The sequence below is a fragment of the Tympanuchus pallidicinctus genome, unplaced genomic scaffold (assembly GCF_026119805.1).
Source record: "Tympanuchus pallidicinctus isolate F22 unplaced genomic scaffold, pur_lepc_1.0 scaffold3, whole genome shotgun sequence".
Taxonomy (NCBI): Eukaryota; Metazoa; Chordata; class Aves; order Galliformes; family Phasianidae; genus Tympanuchus; species Tympanuchus pallidicinctus.
The window spans coordinates 12,039,830-12,065,627 of NW_026294747.1; the positions used below are offsets into that span (position 1 = coordinate 12,039,830).

The following is a 25,798-nucleotide window of genomic DNA, read 5'->3' on the forward strand; positions in this document are numbered from 1 at the left end:
TAAATACATGAGATGCTAGACATAACATTGGATAATTATTCAATCTAAAAAGTTTTCTTTCCACAACAGTATTCATGAGAAGGGTAAAAAGGAAGTTCCAGTATTTAAACAATTAAGAGCATCTCTGTTTATAACATGTAGAATTTTTAGTGGCATTTATGCAAGTTAGCTACACAACAAAACAAAAAGGTCAGAATGCCAGCACTGTTTATTGAAAATATGTAAAGCACTTCTGAGCTTCTGTCAATCTCATGTCATAGACAAAGAGAGACACAAATGCCATCAGTGAATCTATTTTCAAACATCTTTAACATAAGAACATCACACAGCACAACGATTACTGGATTTAACGTTCTATACATCCACTCAGTAGACCTATTTTTGATGACTCACTCACCTGGCAAAATCTACTTGGGAGATGTTTGCAGGAGCTGCTCAAAAAACATGTACACACACAAGGATGACCAGCTCACAGAGAAATGGGTAGAAGTTGTTACTTGCATCACAGCCCTTTTCTAGATTCAGGAGTTTTTCCAAAAGAATGTGCAGCCAGCCTCCTGCTAAGATTCACAGTTATGGGTAAATGATTATGGATGAAACATGACCACTAGTGGTAAACACTGAACTTTTCGTGGCCCTTTTCAAAATATTTTGACCTATCCTCCCCTATGCTTTAAACAGCTAACTACATCCCTCCCCAGAAATAACTGCATTTGATAACAAATGCTTTCAGTTCTTTTAAGGTAGCAGAGGCTACACACACAGATACTAGTACTACTTCAGCATAGGAAATGAGACTGTCTCTTCCAGAATAACATCCAGTGCTCTTTGAACTCAGCTAATAACTAATTCCCTTTTTAATGGTGTAGGTGGTTAAGAATGAGATGGAAGAAAGATGGAGAAGCAGGATGGATTAACAAGAAAAAAAAAGAGGGGTAGGTAGATAATTTAACACAACACTACCACAAGGGAAGAGGGACCAATGCTTGATGTAAATGAAATCTGCCTGAGCACAGCCCAAACCTGAAATGTTGTCTGGTTTCACAAGCACCTGTATATGTTGAAAAAAAGTTTGTTTTACATCTTAGTGTACACATTCTACCTACTGAGAGAGCTTCAAGAAACTGCTATCCCACTTCACATCTCTTCTTCCTTGATTTTTAATTGTAATTCAATACTTTAATATTCACTGATTTCCTTGAAAGAGTGAGCATCTTTCTTGAAGAATAGCTGCCACGCAAGAAGAAATGCAAGCATTTTTAAAAAGAGAGGGATGGAAAGATATTAGGAATACTTCAAAGCTCAAATGACTGGTACATTTCAATCTTGCCCATAGTGAAGAACAGCAAAACTGGAATATCATGTTTAAACCAGAAGAATGCAAAAAGTAAGACATTTGAGGAATAAGGATGTAAACAAAAATAAAGTGTGAGAAAAACATTCTAAACTTACACTACAATTAAAAGCCTCTGCTAAAACATTTTCTTAATGTGTCATGTGGACCTTTGGAAACTTATCATATGTTTTTAAATCATTTAAGTTCTGTCTTTTAAATTGTAGACATGAGAATTATGGTTAGCACTCCAATTGAGATGGAAGAACTGAAAATAAAGAAGGGTGATATTTTTTCCTATTTTGGGCCCTGCACTAAAATTATCCATAACATCACCTTTGAAGAATTTCTGTATGAGATTTCTATCCCAAATATCTTCATTCTGCTTCACAAAGACAACTGAAAGCATAACATAGAAACAAAATACAGGCTGCCAGCAATGTAAACTCAGTTCTCCTGTGGTCCCCAGAATAAGAAAGGGTAGGCATGTTAAATCAGTGGCCCTTCTGGAATATGTATGAGCAAAGATGGAGAAATGCAATACAAAACAGTACTGATTCATTCCTGTCTTCCTCTTGTCTGAAAACTGCTCTTCCCCAGTTGTGAATCTCTCTGAGAAACTGTTGCTTTCTGGTTTAAGAAGTGAACATCAGCTCATCCTAAAATTCCATGACTGGGTTAAGTTCAAAGTAATTCATTCACTTTTTGAGTAACTCAATTTATAGACGAATTAGGGCAGATATTTTGTACTATGGTTTGCTTTTGGAGTGAAGACCAAATCTTCAGTACAAGTGGCAGAAAAGAAGAATTAACAAGATCCATCTTCCAGTTGTAAAAGATTTCACTGCTCTGTAGTGGATTTCATGCTATGCAGTTGCCATCTTAGGAAATGGCAAGAGACAGATCAAACAAATGGATCTTACCAAGGAAACAAGTGACACTTCTGCATAAGACCTGTAGAGTGCTATCAGGAAATTGCATGATTTTTGATTAACACACTTAATAGTCAGGAATGGACTGAAAACAGACAGGTAATAAAGCAGCAGCTTAGCTTCAAAACCACATTTGAAAATGACATTCATGAGGGTAATAAAGCTTACTACTAGGCACAGAACTAAGCCAGAAAATCTGGAACCAAGCATTCCCCTGGTTCAGGACATCTACCCTACCTTTCTTGCAAGCCCACGGATTTAACTGTTAGAGTAGCTGGATCTGTCTCCACTTTAATGTCCATTACACAGTCAAAGACTGGGGTCTCTGGTACAGGATCCAAGTCTAGAAAGTCATCCTCATTTTTATCTTCTGTCCACTCTGAGTACGTGAACGAAGGCTGCCGGCTCACAGATTGGCGTCTGTCCTCCTGGAGCGGAAAGGGGGGGTCTGGACGAGCTCTGAGCAGATGCCAAAACTGGAGGAAATAAACATTTAAAAAAACCCTTTCTGGTTGATGCCAGTCCTTGCACACAGCTTAGAGGATGGGTCACAAGGACAGCATCCCAATTCATTATGATGCATCAGAATTGGATAGTATCAAAGAGGACAGGAATGTTCTACGCAGGAATAGCTTTGTAATGTGTTACAAGGATTCAAATCTGCTTTCAGCCACAGAGGTTTCCACAGAGCTGGTCAGGCTCAGGAATACAGCGGAAGCAGAATGTGCTTGTGATCATCACATGGAAGCCAACGTGACACCACTGCCCTTTTGTTCACTTGCTTACCTTTCACAGACTTGTTTACAAAATCAGAATGTACTATAAATTCCTCTCCTCACTTAATGTTCTTTTTCACCTAAAATGCAGATACACTTGATTTAAGGTAAACATAATTTTCCTGAGCTGCGCATCTTTGATAATCTGGCAGTCTAGTCTAAATTCATATATAAGTCCATCATTTTTTGTAGGTCTAAAGTTTGATGCAAGTTGTTTTGAGTCTCAGAACACCAAAATAATTTTTTGGCCATTAGTGAGGCATGTTTTGCAATGTAATTGTCAGATTTAAACATGATATAGTCATATAATAATAAATCCTGAGAAATTCTAGGACAAATGAGGTATTAAAATTTTGTATTATATATTAATTAGAAGCCTCTTCAATGAGGCAAAAACAAAAACAAAAAATCCTTAGTTGAGACAAAGAAGAAAACAATCTTCACACAACTGTCTGTTGTCTACGAGGCTAGTATTTCAGAAATCCTGCTTAGGTACATCACTACATCATTTCCAGTGTTCTGCTAATGACTATTTTACACTTATTCCCTAAACACTGATAAAGAGACATTTTCAAATTGCTGCTCAGCATGACCTGTGAAGAGAAGGAGACCAAGATAATAAGCAGGAAGAGACCAGGTTCATATGCTCTCTGAACAGTTCCTCCTAATGTCACTATCAGAGAGAAGATACTGGGAAAGATGGACCATTGCTCTGACTGCACAGGACGTGTACTGTGTTCCAATGTTATGACTGCAATTTTAAGAGCTGCTACAGAGGTGAAACCACAAGATATGATGGCCACAAGCTGCAGAACGGGAAATTAAGATCAGACATTAAAATAAACTTCTTCCCCAAGCGTGCCACATGGTTAAAGCATAATATCTAGATATCTAGAGAGGTGATACATCTCTTTCCCTAGAGGTTTTCAAAACCCATGTAGAAAAATGTTTGGCTACCTTACAAAGTGTTGGCAGCAGCCCCGTCTCAAAACCAGATGTTGGATTGGCAAACTCAACTCCAGATCTCCCGTCCAACTAACCTGTGATTCTAAGATTTAATTGATTATACTGCATATCAGTCCAACTGCATGCACATTGCATGGCTTCAGCTTCCTGAGTGGCCTGAAAATATTCTACTATAAGGACAGGAGGTGATTATTTTCTACCTGCATTTCCATCCTAACAGAACAGTGTAGAGGGATAAGAAATGTCATATTTAGTTATGGCTCCCTAAAATGAAAGAATTTTCCCCAGCACCATCTAATGCACATCTTTGTGACATCTACACAGGGGAGAAAAGCAGTGCAATCATCCTGCTCCACAGTGGTTGTCAGTTAATTAGGTTAATGGTCATGCCACTAATCTTGTCCTACACCTGGGGTCTTGGCCTATATCTATCTACAAGAGCATTACTCTGGTAAGCATACTGGTGCTCTGCAACAGCTTCTTCTACCACTTCAGTCAACAGATGCTCTGCATAAGGCAGCAATTTTAGATGGTTCCTTTACTGGACCACATGCTTTCTATTCTAAATGAAAACACTTAGCCCATCTGTAGATAGAGAAAATAAAAACTGTCACTGTAATCCACAATTAATCAAGAAATTGAGTAAGGATAAACGTAGTCATGATTCCTCTATGTAAAGCGTGCCAGTAATTTTACAGAAATAGTTGCTTTAAAATCACCCTGAGGATAACATCAATAACTTTCAGTAAACTAGACATTTTATAAAAACTCACTTGAAAAAGTGCATGAAACAGCTTGCACAGTACTGTACTTACCAGAGATCCAACAAGTAGCAGTCCTAGAGAAACTAAGGACAGTAGGATATACGATATCACAACATTCCCAATTCTAGTTAGATCCTGCAAAACAACAGAATTGATACCATAAAGTGCTTTAAGACACAGTGTAACATCTGCATACGTGTTCTTGATATTTACCATTCTTGGATTTTCCATGTAGACTAATCATATCTGTGAAAGCTGCCAACACCACCAACAGAAAAATGCCAGGCTTTCAAGAAGATTCAAATTGAAACCACATCTTAAGGTGGTTTCTACTGTGAGGACTGTTGCAGAACAATGAACATGTCCTCACCTTATATATTCCCAACATTGAGATTCGGAATCACTGCTGAATTTTGCAGCCTGGATCCGTGTTACATTGCCCCAGTCAATTTAATTTTATTCCCTGGCAGAATGCTTTGAACTATGTTTAGTACTGCTTCTGTGTTTATAGGTTCTTACATAAAACCCAGGCACAGAGGACTTTGTCATCAGGTTCATTCACAGCACTTCACTTGCAGTGAAATTCACTCCACAGTTCTGGTCTTATTTAGGCACATCAGAGTTCATCCTTACTCTCAGTACTATGTGTAAAACATGATTTTAATGAACTTTAGTGTGCAAGGAAATTTACTATTTCTGATCTACCAGTAATGAAAATTGAGAAAATTAATAGTTAAGAGGTCTTGTTTATTTAAATGTCAAATTTGTTTGACCTTACTGTTTTCAAGTCTAAATTCATATGGTGAGTAATGCTATAATAAATAATTTTTAAAGATATACATGAACATCTGCATAGAGGCACACTTGGGTGTTCTTGTGGTGCTTGCTACGAATCACTTTCCTCCATGCTGAACTCATAGAACATTCATTTTAAGTCAAAATCTTACAAATCAGTGATTTTATGCAAGAAAAAGCAATTGTTAATGATAGATTGACTGAAAATAAGAAATAAGCAGTGCTCTGTATCGAGCTTTGATTATGCATCATAGTAAATGCAACTGAGAAAGGACAAAGCACTTTTAAATAAAAAGAGCAAGTGACATGCAGCTCAAACACTTAAGGGAATACAGAAAGCAGTCTCCACTGTACTTCAGCCACAAGAGGTACTGAGTAAGATTTCCTATTTGTACTGCATAGCTTCCTTTACAAAGATTACATACAATGAATCTAAACATTCTGAGGGCAATTATATTTCATCTGATTTTTGTCAGTAGCTGCTCACCACTTAATTAATGCTCTGTCCACAATAGCAAAATCTGCACTGGGTATAATTAGCCCAGTAATTAATCAAATGAATCATACTGGTATCTGTGTCATTATGCCATGGTGAGAAGCTAAGCAATTTTACTGAGGTAGCTTTGTAGATGTAATTGTACGTGTACTCCTCATATACCTGAAATATTTTTACACATACAGATATGTTTTAAACTGAATAAAAACAGAATTTAGTGACTGAGCATTTCACAGTTTGCATCCTTTGTGTGGATTCATCCATTTCTTCCAAGAATTTAAGCTTCTATCTCTCCCAATAAAAGGAGTTCCATGCTCTCCCTTCATGCAGATGAAGCATTATAAGGCTGATCTCTCATTGGTTTGTTTCATTTGCAATAATTTGCACAGTAGGAAAAAAATTCCTATGTTTATCTAACATCACAGCCAAAAATCTGGCCCTGTTTTTTGAAGACAAAATATGGATCTATTTTCAGAAAACATTTTCCACTATTTCAGAACACACACACACAATGCACAATCACTACATTATTAGAAACACAGATGTACTACACATTTAGTCCAAAGACATGAGCATCAACTAAGGCTAATGACAACAACCATCTCAACAGAGAGATGAGCAAAGACACTTACCCCTCCTTGATCTGACAAAAACTGTTCAAATGGGGTAAGCAAGTAAAACAGCATGTCAAAGGCATTCTGAGCTGCTGAGATGGTCCCATAAGTGCTGTACCACAGCATCATGCAGAGAAGCTGTGCAATCAATCAGACAAAAACATAATGAGTTCTCCTCATTATACATTTCTTTTCAAGACTGCATAATTAACTAATTTACTTGTCATTGAGCTTATGTTGATCATCATTGTTGCTTTAAGAATTCAGGTATTTTCCAGACTCTAATTTCACAAAAATAGAAAGATGAGTGATAAATGCTCAACCAGCACGATCTAGATGCTTATCAATGAGAACAGAAAGCTTACTCTGATCTACACTAGCAAAATGACTGTACCTCTAAAGAGCAGTGATCCCTCTGACTTCTGAATTTTCAGAATTCCTACTTTTAAATCAAAACTGGAATTCAGTGAACTTTTTATATTATTAAAATGTGTATCTCACACTATGCAAAACTTTCACAAATAGCTTTGTCTAAATACTTATCCCCATAAAAACACACATACTGAAGCATTTCATTTCAATCACTTAAGGTTGCCGTATACTACACAATTAACACAAAATAATAAAAGCAATAATATTATATTTAATGCTCTCACAGAACTCACTTCCTATCTCAAAAGACTTTAAAAAGGATGCACTACTCAGACCATTTTTCAACAAGACTGTTATTTACCCTCATATAGATCAGTTGCAGAAGATTCATCTATTGTGAGATGGTGAAATTTTTAAAAGGGAAGAGAATGGGACAAGAGACTGGGAAACCCAAAGCAGGGGCTGTTAGCAAAGAAAGGGTGAGGCAAGTGGCTGCAGAAATAAGACAACTACAGTTAAATCCACTGTTATGTCCACCATGAATCCTGCAAAGCCAAGAAAGCTTATAAGAAGCGTCCCATCATTTCAAAGCGACAAGAAGCTTCCTTACCAGTATCTGAGAGAGGACAAACAGATACATGCTGTCTCCAGTCATTAATCCATTCCACCAGGCAGCCCAAGCAAGCAATGCAGTTTTCTGGGTGGTTTTCAGCGACTGCTCCTTCCCGTTCAGCTGTTCTTGTTGCTCTTGAGCTTCACCCATTGACTCCATCACAGCTGGATTGTAAAGACCTTCACATGAAAACAACATGTGCAGGGAATGAATAGCACATAACCCTGCAGCCACTGCAAATGCTGCTGGAGCTATTATTTTCCTAAAGACGATGGGTACCTCTCAGTTCTGCATCAGTAAGTGCAGCTCAGGGTTGCGAGCGTCACAATCTATTAGCATAGCTGTATTCACCTGCCTTTGTCAGAAAAAAGCGAGTGTGGGTGGATAAATTATTTTCCTCTTTCTTTCCAGAGGGGCAGATCCTAGGCTTTGTTGTTAATACATTCTCATTTACATTGCTGCACCTTTTTGTTTTCTACTCTTAAAGTAACCATTTATCCTACTTTCTAGTTCCAGTCACATGGTGGCATTTTGTTCCTCCCTGCCTCAGTTTCTTCCTTTCCCATTATTTCTCTTTGCCTAATGTGATTAAAAAATTCTGAGATAGAGACTCATGCTCACATGTGTTTCCGTAGCTCTGGATTTTGGCTAGGTGTCCTATGGCACTAATAAAGGACAAATTATAATAACGTACTTTTTGGATGGATTTGTATCTAGGAGTTATTTGATAACACTGCAGTGCTATTTCATTTAATGGACAAATGCACTGGTGTGGTGAACTCCTCAGCAGCATTATTTTAAACATAATGCGTAGACAATAATTAAGATAATAATTAGATAAAAGATCAGACCCATCTCCGAAGTAAGTACTAGTGATCTACATCATTCCACGTGAGCAAAATCCCAAGGTTGCTCTATCCACAATATTATCCTTAAGCCAAAGCAAGCCATGAGTGCCCAGGTAATGGCAACACTGTTGGCCTTCCTGTGGTTTGTGGAGGTGAGGTTTCTACTGAATGCTTCCTTCAGGTATTTCTCTCAATGTGTCAGAATAGTCATAATGTCAGAAAAGTATTCATAAATGAGGCACAATTCTAATTAGGCAAATGAAACATTCATGGCATCAGTCTGGACATCAGTATGACAAAGATTCAGGGAAATGCACTGTTTAACCTCTAAATCATGACAGCAGACAGGAATATGGGCTTTTAATTTCTAAGAGATTCTTATTCCCACTCTCAGGCTGTTTTCTCTCCCTTCACTGAAATAGACCTTATGACATCCCTGCATAAACGAACAAGGCACTTGGGAAACATTAATGATTTCCTACAATGCTCTCTATTCCCTTAGCTGCCCCAAACCAAAAAGGTCATCAGTGTGTACTACCCAGTACTTTTGCAAGAGATCAGGTTACTTGTTTCTTATATTCAAACTATCTCCACTCAGTTTGTGATGGGGAATAGCCTAAGAAGGCTGTGAGGGGTCTAAGTGGCTCTGGGTAGTTATTTTCAGCACCTTTTTGCAGGTATTTCTCAGGAAGTATGAAAATGCACATCTAGATACACACACTCAGCTATACAAGCTTTACACTGTAGGTATATATGGAATTAACTGATAGACTATTAGCCAGGGAAGACTCAGCACAGCAATCAGCACCAATACCATCTTTTTCATATTAAACATATGCCGATAAAACATGGAAATAGATGAAAGTAAAAAGGTAAAAACAGACGACAATTCCAGCCTGTATTTCTCACAGTGGTAAATTTCTCTTCACTTTCATCTGTACACCTCAAATGCTGGAAGACATGAGCTATGAAGTAGCACTTGTTAATAAAAAGCAGGCAGTTTGTGGAACACAGCTGAAGAGGTCAAGGGAAATCTGTGTCCATCCCTCAGGGTCCAGCCAGTAACAAACAGAGTCTCACGACACCCCCTCCAAGAAACATACAGAGCCCAGATGCAGTCCTTTTTTTCCACAGACACTGACCACCCATCTAACATCCCTGATACCATGACACATAGAGCTAAACTCAATGACTGCCAAGATGACAACATAGCAGCCATGTCTCTAGTCGTGGCTGCCTAAACACCTTCAATGTTGACAAGAACAAAGGGGAAAACCCTTGTTACTATCTGTCAGTTTTTTTCTGGTTTTGCTTGTTTGTGGAATGGTCATGTTCTGTTTGGCAACTAGAAGTTGAAATTTAGCGGGGACAGAAAATTGATGTTAGGAATTATTTTTGCCAACCATGTAGGAAGACATTCACGTGGCTGAGATAAACGTACAGAATTGTCTATCTAAATACTTTATTGTGACTTCGAGTCTCTAACCTTCTGTTTTTACCAAACACGTTTTAAGTCCTACTTTTCCTCCATCAGCATTAAATAATGCACCTCAGTCCATGAGCATGGCTGATAAACCCATTAATTTACTGTTTTTCTAAGCCTCTGTGATGGCTTTTGTTGGATGCACTTTCCAAAAGCTTCACTAAAATATCTGCAAAGCAGAAATAAAATACCTTTTGGAAGACATCCAGAGAACACAGATTCCAAGCTCAGCTTTCAACTTTCTTATAAATTCATAATGTTTCAAAGACTTTTTTTTTAAACAGGCCAAAACCTCATTCACCTTGTTATGCAGGTAAATAGAATTTCTACATTTCGTACCTGTTAGAGCCTGAGATTTTTACAAGGCCACTTCTGCCAAAGTTGGAAACAGAACCCTGACACTAAACGATGATGTTAAGGCCACTTGACCACACGCCTTTTGGAACAAAGACGTCAAAGTTAGGGAGGTTCTGGGTCTGTAATCATGGAGATCTATGCCCCTCCAGAGCCAAGAAGCTTAATTCCCAGAATTCCAGTGTTGTCTAGCAACAGATGGACAATTGTAGGAGTCATGTTCTTATGGCTGCCTAATAGAAGTAATCTATTGTCCTTCATATCATTTCTACTCTGAGGTAGAAATCTGCTCCATGAACCTAAGAGCCAAGGACTCCTGCTATGCTGAAACGTTATTGTTTATCTGCTGCCAGCAGTTTCCTTTCACTAATACAGTAAAAAAAAAAAAATAATAAAAAAAATCAGACACACCAAGTCAAGAACACAAATAATGGAGAAATGTCAGAATCCGTACATATTATGATAAACATACATATTGAGATTATTGTCTTCAGCAAACAAAGAATTAAAACTGGATTCATTCAAGTTCACAAAAAACCCCCAAACATTACGATTCCAGATCACAGAAGATCTTTACAAACATAATGATGCCTACCTAAGATTTTGTACTGATTTAACTATATCAGCTTTAAATTATATTTCAATTATCAAACTTGATATCACAATCCTATATTGCTGTATTATTTTCTCTATAATTTCTTTCACTGCACAGTTTAGGTAACATGAGTGAGATATCAACAAAGGTCAGTGTGAAGGTCTTGAGACAGCTGATAAGAATGACTCCCCATCCAGAAAAAAAACAATTAAGCCTTACTTTGATAGTGATTTGATTGACAGCAAATTGCAACATCCACATGATAGACTTATGAATTTCTACATCATGGAAATATGGATTCAAATTCCACCAATACTTCTCTTTTGACACAGGGCCATATTTGCTAGAAAAATCAACTGGAAGAACCAAAATGTCTCAGACATCTATATCAAGTGTATGGCTTATTAAAGCAACTTAAAATTTTAGAACAGCACCATGAACTTAAACATCACTCCTGATCTTTCAGTCAGACTAAGTGAAGCATCCATCTTGCATTCTTTTCCTAAACACAGCCATCAGTACAAGTTGCCAAAAATAAATCCCAAGATCATGTATCTGGGCTGTACTTCATAATGATTAAGAAATCATTATTTCAGGGCAGACATCACCAAGAAAAATAGGGTCACTTCTTAGTGTGGGTGCTGTCCTACACTAAGGGCAGGAATCTTTGGGCAGGATAGGAATAGGCAGGGAATCAATGAACTGTTGAGTCACATCCCAGATACGCAAACTAGAAGAGAGAAATGGCCTCACCTACATTGCCAGCTCTGTAGTTCCAGCAGTCAGCAAGCTGTAAGCAGCTCAACTGCACTGTCCCACGCATGCATTACGTGTGAGGAGGATCCATGTCCCTCCAAACCTGTCTACATCTTCATGACAGCTGTGTTTGGCAAGAATTCACACTGAACAATGGGTCTGGAGTCGGGAAGCATTGATAACCACGAATGTGCCAGCTATGCCTCATAGTCAGCAAAATTATCAACATTTTATATCGCAGACCTAAATCTACATATAGCCTCTCCACCTTTAAGTATCCACATGCAATAATCCACTGAAATTATTGCCTCAGATTTCCATCCAGCTGCTAGGGAGACCTGCCATCAATTAGAGAATAATAAATGAACACGTTCTACTGAGATGAGCCAGCAAAGATCATTTTCACAGGCACTGAAACGGCATATGCAGGACATAGTCCTGGCTATGCACTTCATATATCCTGTTAAATCTGAAAGTCACGAGACACTGATTGCAGGGAAATCCAGATACTGTCAAGACACTTCTAAGACGAATGAACTGCTTCAGAGTGCACATGAACATGATGTAGCTTGCAGTGGAGTACAATAGAACAACTCATCCACTCACGAAACAGAGCTCTAGGATAGATACCAGTTCAGAGGACATTCTCTGTTTTGCTTGCAACTTGATGTATGAGAAGGATGAAAACAGAATAATAAGCTTCTGGACCAAGAAACAAACATTTCTTTTGCACTACAATAGTACGGGAGAAGGCAGATACGAGAAAGGAGAAGTATTGTACTTACATAGCAGAAAACTTGTGTACTCACATTCCTCTCTCCGCAGGAAATCAGCTGTGAGGTCACTAACCTACAACTCAAACTTTTACTAAACTTCTTTACAACCTGGTAATCTCACACATTAAGTAGATAAACATAATGGCTGATGTCATAACTCTTCATAGATGTATACAATTCACCATATGCAGGAAAGGCTGTTTTTCCTTCACATCCTCTGCATTCTTAAGTCATCTGACAAGTTACTTTAAAAACTACGCTCAAGATCCAGTCAGCTGCGTTGAAAGCAGTGGCAATACTATTTCATATTCCTGTAGTAATATTAAGAATGCATCTCTTTCTACCTCCTCTATTATTGATTTTCTTTGTACTGTCTCCACTATGATACTTCTACTCTATTTGATCACCGATCTGCTGTGTTTCCAAGTGCCTCATATTCTTATCTTTCCCAAATACATATTAATAAAAAATATATATAATAAAAGAACAAAAAAATCACTGGAAGAGCAGCATGTAGGCCCTAAAAGTAGTCCAATTAGGACCTGCAAAGAATAACAACCTCTAGAGCACCTTATAATTACCTGCTACTGCATTCCTGGAGTTAGAAGGGATTTACAACAATGTCACTCAAGTAAATACCTGTAATTCCACTCTGGAAAAAAAGTCCAAATTCTAGCTGCCATGAAACTGTTACTGCTACAGCTTACGTTTGTCGTGCAAAACCACACAGAAAGCTATTTCGGAAGACACTATGCAGCTTAACTCAAACACTAACAGATACACATATGTGTCTAACTCTGTAAGGCACCCAGGTAACCCCAAAAACCCTTTTGCATCTAACTGGAAGCCAGTTAGATTTATCTAACACTTCAAAGAGAGCTAACTGCAATCTCATATTTCATTCTTTTCTGTGACAGAGTCTATAGAGACAAATCCAATTAAGAGGTCCAAACAACTGTAGCTACCACCTCTGACAGAACACAGAGGAATGGAAAGCTCACTGGGACTCAATCTCTTATGTAGTCACAAGAATTCAGCTTTTGATTTCCAATGCTTTTTGTTTGCATTAAATGTATCTGCTCTGTACCATTACAGTTATCTGGGCCAAGCTGTAGGCATTCACAGATAAGTGGGGAACAACTGAAAATGTGTAGCATTAAGGGATTCTACGTGGGAAAGATGCACACTTTTGTTAGAATGATCACACTGGAAGTTACCAAGAGCAGTGGTATTTAATTTGGTGTGTTTGGCTCCTAACTTGATATGACCATCAAGAGAATGGAAACTGCTGTGGGCTCTTAATGACACTGTTTCAGGTTCTCCACAGATTCAAAAAAATACCACCCCATGAAGCTGACTGTGTGTGTGTGTGTGCATGCACACATCATCTGCATCAGCTGAAAATGAAAGAGTTCATCTGTTCTTTGAAAGATCAAACACCAGAAGAGAAGTTTGTGGAAAATGCTGGGATGACTATGCAAACCACAGATTTCAAACCGAGCTTGTAGTGAGTATGTTCACAAATACAAAGTGCCCATCTCTTATTGCTTAGTCCGTGAAGAACAGTGCTTCAGTTCTTCCTTCTGAATGAAAAACACAGAAATTGATGATAAAATATCTCCCTTTTCTGTACCATTACAAAAACAAAAACACCCCAAACCTTATACACTGCACTGCCCCTCTCAAACACTGGGGAAAATGTTTACCATTACATGATAGCAGGTAATCCCTAAAAAGCATAATTTTCCCTTTGCATTTGATTGCCTGTGAGTGGTAGTTAGAGTATTTAAAAGCCAGTAGCTTTCATTCTGAGAAAGGCTGATATTCACTGAAGTTCTTGAGACAGAAGTGCAGAAAGGGAAATGGCTATTTTCTACTAGTCAGGTAAAGCACAAGAGATTTGCACACTTCAAGGCCAGTTAGTAGAATACTGCTTAAAGCAAAATGATGACCAAAATGCAGAGACACATCAAAAGAAAAGAAAACAAGGAGAAAAATCAAACAGAAAAGCAATCAAACCATGCAGCAAACTGAGTATTTCTAGTTCACTATGTCTCTCCTTTCACCGGTAAGGTTTTTTAAGTGACTTTTAGACAAATTTCTTCTCTACTTGAGATAAGTTCTGTTAAAAGAATACACAGCCTTTTCCCTGCTAGTGAGCTGCAAAGCTCCATCCACAAATGGCTTATTCTCATATCTGAAAGAACAGGAATCTGCTACCAGAGTGTGCAGGGAGAATAGTTGCCTTTCCACTCAGCAGCTCCCTGCTGAACTGTTGAGTCACACATTTTCTCTGCATTCATTTTCACACTGCTCCCACTCAGTCCACCTGCCACTTCATCTGGAATGGGTGGGAGGAGAAAAAAAGAGGTTAAGCAAGAAAAAAAATGTTCACCCAGGACCATTATTACAATACTGCAGGGTCATGTACATGAGCAAGCCTGCTAGCTGCTAGATAGAGATGGAGAAAAGAAACATCAGATTGCAAGATAAACTGCTTCTCTCTCTTCTTCTTCCACAAGAGATTGGTCAGTGAACAAATGGCAGATCTCAACTGATTCTCAATCACTCACTGATTAAATGCCCCTGCTGACTTGTTCTGTTAATCTGAGGCTTCATATCAAACTTAAGGCTTTCCTCCTTTTCTCTGACTTTTCAAGATGGCTGTGAGTTTTTTCTCAACAGTTCAACAGACACTGCGAAGCAACTGCCTGGCTGTCACAGTGAACTGCCACAATGACAAGTGCCAATACCTTCTGGATAGATCCCAGCTCCGAAGGTTATCTTTAGCTGAGCTGCTGCATGGAAATGTCAATCAGTTCCAATTTCTTCTTTAAACTGAATAATACGAAGAGAAAAATCTTAGCCACTTTTTTATGATTGATTTCTATGAAAGCTACGACAGAAGTCAACACCACTTACTTTCTGATAAGTTTCAGTGTGAAAAAGAGACTTACCAGTGATGAGATACCTGTTTATCATTGCTATCCTAGGTACAGGTGTATGGGTACTATGTTAGGTAGTACAGTTAGGTAGTACAGCTAAACAGATACATTTAAAGAAATATTATTTCCATATTAGTTTAAATGGATTTTTAAACACTGCAATTTTTGATGTCACACAGAAAAAAAAATAAAATCCCAGAAGATCCAGTTTCAGAAGTTGTTCCAAAAAGCACCTCTGAAACTGACTTTCAGACTAAACCAGGATAATTGTGAAGCACCACCTGGAGTACATCCAGGCCTGGGGACCCCAAGTCAGGAAGGACGTCAAGCTTTTGGAAAGGATCCAGAGGGAGCTCACAGTGATCATCAGAGGGCTGGAACAACTCTCCTGTGAAGACAGACTGAGGGAACTTGGTTTATTCTGTCTAGAGAAGTTTCAAGGAGACCTCAATTACAACCTTTCCATATTTAAAGGGAGCTATAAAAAGGAAGGAAATCAACTTTTTACAAGGATAGAAAGTGATATGACAAGGGGAAATGGTTTTAAACTACAGAAGAAGAGATTTAGATTAGATGTCAGGGGGATATTTTTCACAGAGACAGAGGTGAAGTGCTGAAAAAAGACTGCCCAGAGAGGCTGTGGGTGTCCCATTCCTGGAGGTGCTCAAGGCCAGGCTAAATGGCGTCCTGGGCAACCTGATCTAGTGCTTGATTTAGTGGCAGACAACTCTGCCCATGGCAGAGATGTTAGAACTAGATAACCTTTGAGGTCCCTTCCAACCCAAGCCATTCTGTGATATAATTCTATGATTCTCAGACTACCCAGTAGAAAAATTAAGGACTAGATAATTTTGTTTTCTAAGGCAGATCTAGTGCTTGAGAAATTAAGACTGTTTCACTTGTGAGAAAGTCTCTTCTTTGCAAATGTTTGCGCCCTTTTCTTGGTAATTCTTCTGGCTCTTCTTCCCAATCTAAGAGTTTAGTGACATCATTTCAATACGCCTTTCTGTATGAACTCTTCCCTAAGTTCATCTCTTGGGCTCATCGTTTGGTTTGAGAAATAGTTCATTAAAAAATATGACAGAGGGGAAAAGAAATACATAAAAGAGAAAAGCAAAACTCAAAAATGTTCTCAAAGTTCCTTGCTTCTGTAAATCTGTTGTTTCAAATAAATTAAAGAGTTTCTCTGGTCTATGAAGTCATTGCTGAAGAGGGAAGGATGCATTCTGTCATCAGAGACTTTGTTGCAGTGGAATGGTGAGACTCAGAAACCTTGTTTGGGCTGCTGCCAAACTCTTCCTGCCTTAGGTAAAACCAGATACTCAAAACAACACTCCTCCCAGAGGCAGAGCCCTGCACAATGCTACTGGCTGCTTAATATAACAAGACCATCTAGTATGATAAATTTATCATCTGGTAATTCTTGGTCATCTCACCCGATCTCTAGTCTGTAATCATTTACATTGAAGTTGAAAGGGCAAATCAGCTCACAACACCCTTTGCTGATAAGAATCTAGCTCAGGTGTAAGCCCTTCTTACACGGGACTGAGAGGAAAGTTCTTTGCTCTATCAGCTCTTTGCTCTAGAAAGAGAGGCCTTTCAGTTCAGCAAAGATGAAACACTAGGAATCATCAGAAATAATAGATTGTTAAATAAAGGAACTAAATGGAAAGTATATGATAGCTACTGTACCATCTGCTCGGGTCTCATTTTCCTCCAATACTGTATATAAATCACTATGCTTCTACTGATAGTGGGGGAGTTTCTCTGAATTTCTAATGGAAAATTAGTTATGCCCTTGCCCTCACATAAATCTTACTCCCACTATTAAATCAAATACACAAGAGATCTTTCCTGAAAGATCTACTAATGCTCACAGGTCTTAAGGAAAGGATGTGTTGTTAAGCAGCGTCCTTTTCTCCTGGGAAACCTGTCAAGTTAAAAGATATACTGTTTCTCATGGCAGTTAGGGCTCCTAGAGCAGTGTTTGGTTCAAAACAATTAAAATATTAAATAGTGTCAAATTACTGCACTTGAAAAGTGAATGCAGACCCTTGGTGGGCAGGGGCTGTGAATATTAACTTCCATCACACCCACACATAATTAGCATTCGCTATCTTTCAATCAGGGCTCTATTCAAAGCTTCTTTTGTTGGTTTTTATTTTCTGTGCAAGGCTTTTTCCTTTTTTTCCTATTAACCCCTTTACCGAAGTTCTTTTTGATTACTGCTTAACAATTGACTGCATTTTTGAAACATGTATAAAAAAACATTTCTTTGATATGGTGTTTTCTTCAAAGTTTTTCAAGTGCCTGGTAATAATTTTTTTTTTTTTTTTGAGGGAGAAAATGTGGGGAGGGGGGAATATACTTGAATTTTTACAAGCACACTGCAAGTTGACTTTCAGCTGAGTTTGTGTCCCAGTCAGAAAACACCATTTAACAGCAAAAATTGAAATGCACAAATCAGCTCTGTAATTCTATAGTTCAAGATCTACTGCTTAGACTACTAATGGATCAGGCTTGCATGGGCAACATAGCTGGGAAGAACTGTCAACAGTGCAAGAAAAAATGCAGATTTAGCTGCACAGGGTTTAATCCTCTTTTGAGGCAGAATAATCAACTCTCCCAGCTCAAATCCAAATGATCGCTTTCGTGCCTTTTACCACAGCAGGCACATCCAGCCCATGGGCCACATGCAGCCACATGCAGCCCAGCACGGCACACAGTGCAGCCAGGCACTGACCCTGCACTGTCATGGCGACCCCGACCATCATGGCGACGGCTCTGCCCCATTGAGTGGCTCAGCCCGGCCCTGGAGCGTGCACCCATTGCTCACCAACCCCAAACATAAATGTGCAATTGGCACTGCTGATGTGCCAAAATGGGGGCGACACGGGGAGGGCACAGTGAAGTGCTAGCTCAGGTTATGGCAAATAACTTTATATGATTTGAGACACTGGCTAAACATAGTCCTGTGAACAGTGAGAAATACGCAGCCTGGTTTTCAGTTTTGATTCAAGAATTTGAGAACAGGTTACAAGATGGTCAGAAAAATCATTAGAGTTCTGGTATATTTGCAACTTCGTTTCAAGTTGACAAATACTTTTTTGGAAATGAATGTATAGTTGCAATTGGATGTTCAATTAAAAAAAACATATCTGATCATGTCTCTTTAACAGGCTTTTATAATAGAAAAATACCCCTTATCTTCTCATCCCTCATCTGCCTCAATCACTTCTTATTCATGTCATTGCTTTTTGATAGTACTGAAGCACGAGAGAAGGGCCCCACAGCAAAAGATGAGAAAAGAGCTTCACAGGAACTGCAGATAGAGATAGCTTCCAGAAGCAAATATGTAGAGGTTGTTAGAAGAATGATGATTGCAGCCACTGGCACTGAGACAATGAGGGGGATAGAGAACATAAAGTTAAGAGTTTGAGAACAGCCCAGGACGCCCAGCAGGGAGGTGATAAGATGTCCTCAGGACAGGCTAGAACTGATCTGGGGCTGCCCCTCCTGCAGGGTCAGAAGTTTACAGTGAGAAAGACTACGAGCCTTCGTGAGGAAGACTATGTTTCTTCATCCCAAGACCACCAGGAGGAGACCCCCATGTACGCACGTGGGAGGGGGAGGATCTGCATGCTAATGGGTTCTCAGAAATCTAATGAATATATGTCTGAATTCCTGAATTCCTGTATTAGTTCAGCCTATATCTTTCGCATACTTTCTCCTCACCATGTGCAAGTCAGGCGGATCTATCCCCCTTGCACCCAGCTTATGTGCACCACTGAAATAAACATACCTGCTCTATATCCTTACTCTGGCTATAGAGTTTGATCTCTGCACGTCAGGTACAAAAAGAGTAAAATTTCATCAGAAATCTCTGATGAGCTCACTAAGAATTGCTACCACTTCCATCGAATCAGACATTTCTGCATCAGATTCATAAAAACAAGGTCCCATATCCCACCAGTTTTATGTTTCTGTTGCTCTTCTTTTTTTTTTTTCTTTTTTACAATTTTAATAAGAACACCCATGAACTGCAGGATATGCTTAAAAGGGCCTCAATGCATACAAAAACAAGCAAAATACCAACAAAAAAAGCTGCAATAATTTTATATCAGTCAAACAGCTCTGTGGTACTAGAATCAATTAGAAATTTAAAAGAAAAGTGCATTCTGGTTTCACACACTTCTGAAAATATTTGATTTTGCTAATACTGTCATTTGTACTGGCATTAGCACACTCGTATTACTCAAAAAAGCATATTTCTTCTTGCATGCAAAGAACTTCTGCAGCTGTAATGCAAATACCACTTTGCATTTCTGATTTCTTTTGAGCTACATCTTAGCCTGCTGTCCCATAGGTCTTGTACCCATCTCCTGCTCTGGGGTATGACATTGAAGCCGTTGGGCAATATGCTGGCCTCCTGCCAAGTTCAGACACGACGATTTTAATTTTTCATTCACTTAGATACAGCCCTGCTTTACTAAGTGACTAAAATTGTATGCCCTGGAGCCTTCAGCAAAAACGTTTAGGAAAGGCACTATCACATTCAACATTTATTCCAATGACATACTCTTCCCTGGCAAAGTAAATCGTATCAAGAGCAGACTTAACAATCCTCTTCAGTCACAAATCTTATATATGCCTCAAGGGTACTACTGCAAGGGTACTGCTGCATTTCACTTTCTTTCATGGATTTTAAAAGGCTATGCTTGAACTGGTTAGCTTCCTCAAGAAACAACTGTATCATTTGGAAATTATCATTTATGCTCCAGAATAATCACTTGGTTAGTTAGGAGCACGAACAGCTAGAAACAGGATGTCCACACTTAATTTTACATCTATTACCACTTTCGTTATGGGCACAAATGCAAAACCTACAAAATACAGTGCCATTGCTTCCAGTTCTGTATTCTCCTGCATCTGTAATTGCAGAATCTTCAAGTTAGGGACACGGTGAGATGCATAACAGTCCCATTAACCTCTCCTGATGAACCACGTAACAGCACAAAATCAAAGACTACTCCTAGAAGAAGGTAGCAGTTCACTGTGTTTATTTATGTTCAATCTACAAGAGAGTGTGTGTGTGTGTGTGTATGTATATATATAGTGCTCATCAACATAGATGCACAGCTTTAAGCAGCTAACAAAACCCACAAAAAGCCCCAACAGTTTGCCTTTTCATCCTCTTCCCTGAGATAGAAACGTGCACAGGGCAATGTTTTGTCTAGATATATAAACACACACACACAAGTTGTTATGGATCTATGTCAGAGTAGGTGAGAAAAAAAGCACATGCTTATGATAAGTTTTGCAATTATTCTGGGAGAATTTTGCACTACTTGTCTGTAGTCAAGAGCTTCACTCCCTCTACAAAATAAATTATAGCAGTGAAAATCTTGCAGGTGCCTGCATCCCAGTTTTGTTTGATCCAAGAAGATGTCAGCCCCTTACATGTCACTGCCTCATGCCAACCTATCTTAGCAACAGTTGACATTAACCAGTAGGTCCACAAGGCTGTAAGCAAAGCTGTGTGAAGACACCATTTTGGATCTGGGTCCTCCATCAATGTTGCATGTCTGCTTCCAGCTGGTACCAGATAGCCTATAGAGTTTCCGTCTGTACACCAGCAATCAGTGTGGACGTGCTCTTGGTTACCTTGGATTGAGATCATTCTGAAGAGGATTTGAATGTGATTTGATGTTCCAAAAGCAGGCAAAACACCTGATGCTTTTGTGAGAGGCAGAGCTATCAAGGAGGTATGCTGTTAAAATCTCACATTGCTACAGGTATCAAAGGTCTCACACCATTTCCCTATTCTGAAGATGAAAGAACAACAAGTCATTTCACCACCTCATCTATGCAACACAAATTTGAGCTGTTCAAAAACCTTGCTTTATCATGTCCTAATCAGGACATTTTTATTTTTTTCAGGAGCTCCTGATTTCATAATATTTGTAATACAGGTCATCACAAAGACAACAAGTATATCCTAATGGAGTGGAAGTCATCCCACTGTTTTGTTCCAATGCTGAAAGTGTTGTGCCAGCTTTCTGTGATGTTCCTGAAAACATGGATTTAATGTATTTTGAAGTACATATAGCCAATCACCTACCATTGTGCACTCTTAATGATACGTGGCTGCTAGTATGTGTCAATATACCTCTCATCCACACCACTGTATTTCTGCTGTTCTATCCGGAGTACTCCATTTGCATTAACAGATGACAGACTCTTCATACTCTTCTCACACTTAGATGCACACTTTTCTTCTACAAAAAGTAGAAGAAAATCTGTACTAAACAATCTTGGAATTCATAGCTTTGAGGACAAATGCAGAACTTTCCATACCTTTTCAATCTCTTTTTTCCCACAAGGGTTAGATTCTACTCAAAGATTTTTATTTATTTTTTTTTTCCCCCTTGTAATTCTCAACTCCTGGTAACAGATATGCATAACACATTCTTTACACCACTTTTACTGAAGATGGCATTAATTATGCTGGGAACATCATAAGCAGAATGGACAAGAAAGCTTAAAGAGCTTAAAGAAAGATTTTACGACTGGCTCAGGCAGAAGTGCTGTGATCTACAGCAGATATGATAAATGGGGACACAGAAGATTAATCAAGATCTCAAGTTCTACCTTTTTTCTTTTTTTTTGGGCGGGGGGGAGAGTGAAGTGGGGGGGGGGCTGATGTAATTACAACATTGCAGTCCACGTACCACTTACCTTTTACCTTTACAGATCTTGAAATAATCTTGCCAACTGAAAAACTATAAAATCACCAAATTCACACATTTCCACTAGGAATAGCAATTTAGTAGCACACAAAAAAACCTCAAGAATAAAGGAAGCTTCATCTAAGAGCTGCTGCACAAGCATTTGCACCCATGGAAAATGTCTCAGGCTCCTGTGTCCTGGCCACAGAGATTCAGAACCTGACAGTGTCAGAAAGAACACAGCAGTAAAAGGCAGCACAGATTGCTAAAGGAGCCATTTTGAGAGCCCCTGCACAATAACCAGAAAGAAAAATGGAAGTCACTTAGTGTCTTCCAGGAGCATCAGCCTTCTTCAGGACAGCCAGCAAAACTGGCTAGATGATTTTTCTTTTGTTGTTCCTTTTACCCATTTCAGCAAGAACACTGCCTTCACAAGGAAGTCAGGATCAAGCCCTGCAGCCTTATCACCTCAGTCAGTTTCTGGGCTCAGAAGTGGTCGTTTGTTTGTTTGTTTGTTAAAGATACATATAGAGAAGAAAAGGTACTGAAACTCCTGAAGACTTTGCAAAGTAGCAAATTTGGACCATCATTTGAAGATTAGTTTCAAACACACACTACTTATCTGTCTTTTGTATATATATACATATCTGTCTATTGCAATATAAACTCTGTCACAGAAAGGAGCTTTGATAGAATTTGTTAGTTAATTAAATCCAGAATGTTAATGGATTTTTCATAGCACTGTGGTGCTATATCTAAGAAAAGCAATGAAAAAACTGTTCTATTTAAATGTGGCAATAGCTGTAGTCTTTGGGCATATGCTTAATGAATAAATCTGTTAGGAAAAAGGTCTGTGTGTACTGGAGGGAAGTAGTATGTTTGTTCTCACTTGAAGCATGCCATGATGGCAATCATCAACAGCAAATGGCCTCTGCTGTCAGGACTAAATACAATTCTTTGTGGGCATTTGCTTTCAGGTGAAACTGCTTTATCTTTTAAAGAGCATATTATTTTAGCTTACCAGCTGAAAATAAAGCAAAGTCAGATTCGCGCTATTAAGGACACCTGATAAATGCTCACAACTCTTTGGTGGGTGCAGTGTAAGAATCACAACATAGTTACACCCAGGCACCCTGCTGCCACAGCATGGGGTGCAGAGGCATTCAGATCCCACAGTGAAAACGGTTTAACAACCCCATGCAAGTACATTTTGTAGCTGTGGGTACCATTTCAGAGATTAAATTATATAGAATACAACACAATACAAAACATGAACAGCATTGTGCATTTAAAGCTTAGATGCCAATCAGAATGCTAAGATGGCAAGGCATATGAGAAGAAATTTAGTTTATTAGGTTTCTATTTCCATAAGCTGACAGTTTTGTTTGGGAAGTTAAAATGCCTTTGATTTACGCAAGGAAATAAGTATGGGAAATACATGTAGTTAAACCACAGTGCACCAAGACAGACTCTCTTTCCTGTTCATTCCCTCAGTGACGTGCTTGAATTAGGTGCTTTTTACAAAGCAACCAGATCTCTCTCAGAAGGCACATTCTGTGGTTAAACAGCCGTGTGTAACTTCCAGGTCCAACTCAACTGAAGTCTCAAACGGATCGAACTACAGCTGGAAATCTACTGTGGCTGAAAACCCCTACCAACCAAGTGAGACCATGCCATTACCACCCCTACTTTGACAACACTTCTCAGGCAGCAGGGGTGGGAGACTGTTCCTCATTGCTTTTGGAGGGTTGATGCATGACTCAACACTTGCTCAACACTAACTTTAGTCCTTGCAGTCCTTCCCCTCCCAGTGAACACATAAAGCAAGTTAAGATTAACAAAGATCAGAGATCACAAGTGGGAGGAAAGAGATAAGAAGATGCAAAAGAGACAAAGTCTCAGGCTCTCAAGGTTTCTTTTTTGAGAGAGAGCTGTGACACAATGAAAAAAATCATTCCATCACTAATACCTGTGATTTTTGAGGATGGTATTTCCTTCCCACTCTCTTCTTAATGTTAACCTTATTGGAAAACTTCTCAATGAGTTTTCTTGCATTTCTCCCTGCTAAGTTTAGAAAAGCTACCAGCAAGCATAAGCAAGACATGAAATTTCAATCTACAAACTGCTGGTAAGACAGAAGTCTAGAGAGCATGATTTCAAAAGTACTGTGCTTTTCAACACTGGAGTGTTTCTAAAGGGACAAAAGAAAGCAGACTTTGTTAACTGATGGCAAAAAATCAGAATGGATGCTCTTTCTTTGATTACAAACTGTCTTCTGACTGCTTAAAATGAATCAGCAGTAGAAGTTTAAAATACCATAATATGAGACGTTAGACTTGCAAAGGGTGATTTGTTTCACCTCAAAAATCAGCAAGATTCTCAAAAATGGCTGGAATTTTTTACCAGGTTGACTTCTAGCTTATCTCAGGATGTAGTTATATGACTAGTTTGCCCATTCGTCATTGAGTCTGCTGCCACTAAGTACTAACCTTTGTTCAAACCCTTGTAAATTTATCCTTACATATAGCAAATACGTATTTTATCTAAGTCAAGATGACCATCCTTGAAACTGCTGAAATAATTAAGTAATTAAGCAGAGCAACTCTTACTCACAATGCAATGTCTTTGAATATAGGACCATCTTGAAAACATGTTGTTAATTAGCACATTTAGCTAGCTGGCAAAAATCCTGGAGGATCTACCTTTGTGGAAGACCACATAGGATCCAAAATGTGCAACTTTGCAATAAATCAGTACATCATCTGCATGTGAGATGGGCTTAATGCACACCAAGTGTCCAATCCGTCTTTCAGACAAGTCTACAACCCAGACAGTGAGGCATGTGAAAAAATTGATATGTAATAATATGCCAGATCCAAAAAATGCTGCACTGTTTTAGGTCTCAGATTCCTGAAACAGGTACTTTAGTATTTTTGACCTCTAAAATGTCTGTTCATGATGTTAATCCAGGTCCTGCAAAAACACTCTGCACCAGGTAACATAAGACAAAAGTCAAGCTAAACAACAGACTAGCACCAAAAAGGAAAAGATAAAATAAAGGTGAAGGCACAGACAAAAGAAGGGTTGACAGTTTTTGGGAATAATGGAAACGAGGATGTGATGAGAAAGGGAACATGAATACAAGGCTATAGAAGAGAAGCCCGCAGGAGGAGAAGTGTTGAAGCGTGGCAGAAGGACTGAGGGGAGACTAAAAACAGCAGCTGGCAGTAGCTCAAATCAAACAAGGCAGCATATGCAAGGGGAGCAGTATACTGAAAACTTCCTTCCTTTTGGAGATTAAATACTTCAGAATTACAGGAGAGTCTTCCCCGCCTTTCTTCTGGAATCCCTTGATCTACAGATTAGAACCAAAACTCTGAAGCACGAGATGATCTAGTTCAGCTTTTACTATGGCTGTCATTTCCCAATTGCTACTATGAGATCTTCAAGGAATTTTTCAAAGGCAAAGCTGCAGAATCAGTAGATCTTGATTTATTTTTTGGACTGGGAAATCCGATACTGAGCACCACCCCCTAAATGATTCAGATCATCAATAAAACAGATTTTCTATAGGTCTAGGAAATTCCCAGGATCCTCAGTTCACAGTCCTGCTGAGACAGGATCTCACACAATCTGAATCCATTTTCAAAAG

The 25,798-nt window shown here is 38.9% G+C and overlaps 1 protein-coding gene across 7 annotated transcripts in view; it reads right to left on the bottom strand.

The window, feature by feature from the left end:
• The window catches only part of PTPN5 (protein tyrosine phosphatase non-receptor type 5), an 86,558-nt gene that overhangs the window by 27,690 nt on the left and 33,070 nt on the right, over window positions 1–25,798 (bottom strand). For all 7 annotated transcript variants that reach the window (XM_052694064.1, XM_052694061.1, XM_052694058.1 and 4 more), the window contains 4 exons: window positions 7,659–7,840; window positions 6,695–6,814; window positions 4,823–4,906; window positions 2,503–2,741 (listed from right to left, as the gene is read on the bottom strand). In XM_052694064.1, coding sequence (XP_052550024.1) covers window positions 2,503–2,741; window positions 4,823–4,906; window positions 6,695–6,814; window positions 7,659–7,820 — 605 coding nt within the window. In that variant the 5' untranslated portion in view covers window positions 7,821–7,840. The remainder of the gene's footprint in view (window positions 1–2,502; window positions 2,742–4,822; window positions 4,907–6,694; window positions 6,815–7,658; window positions 7,841–25,798) is intronic.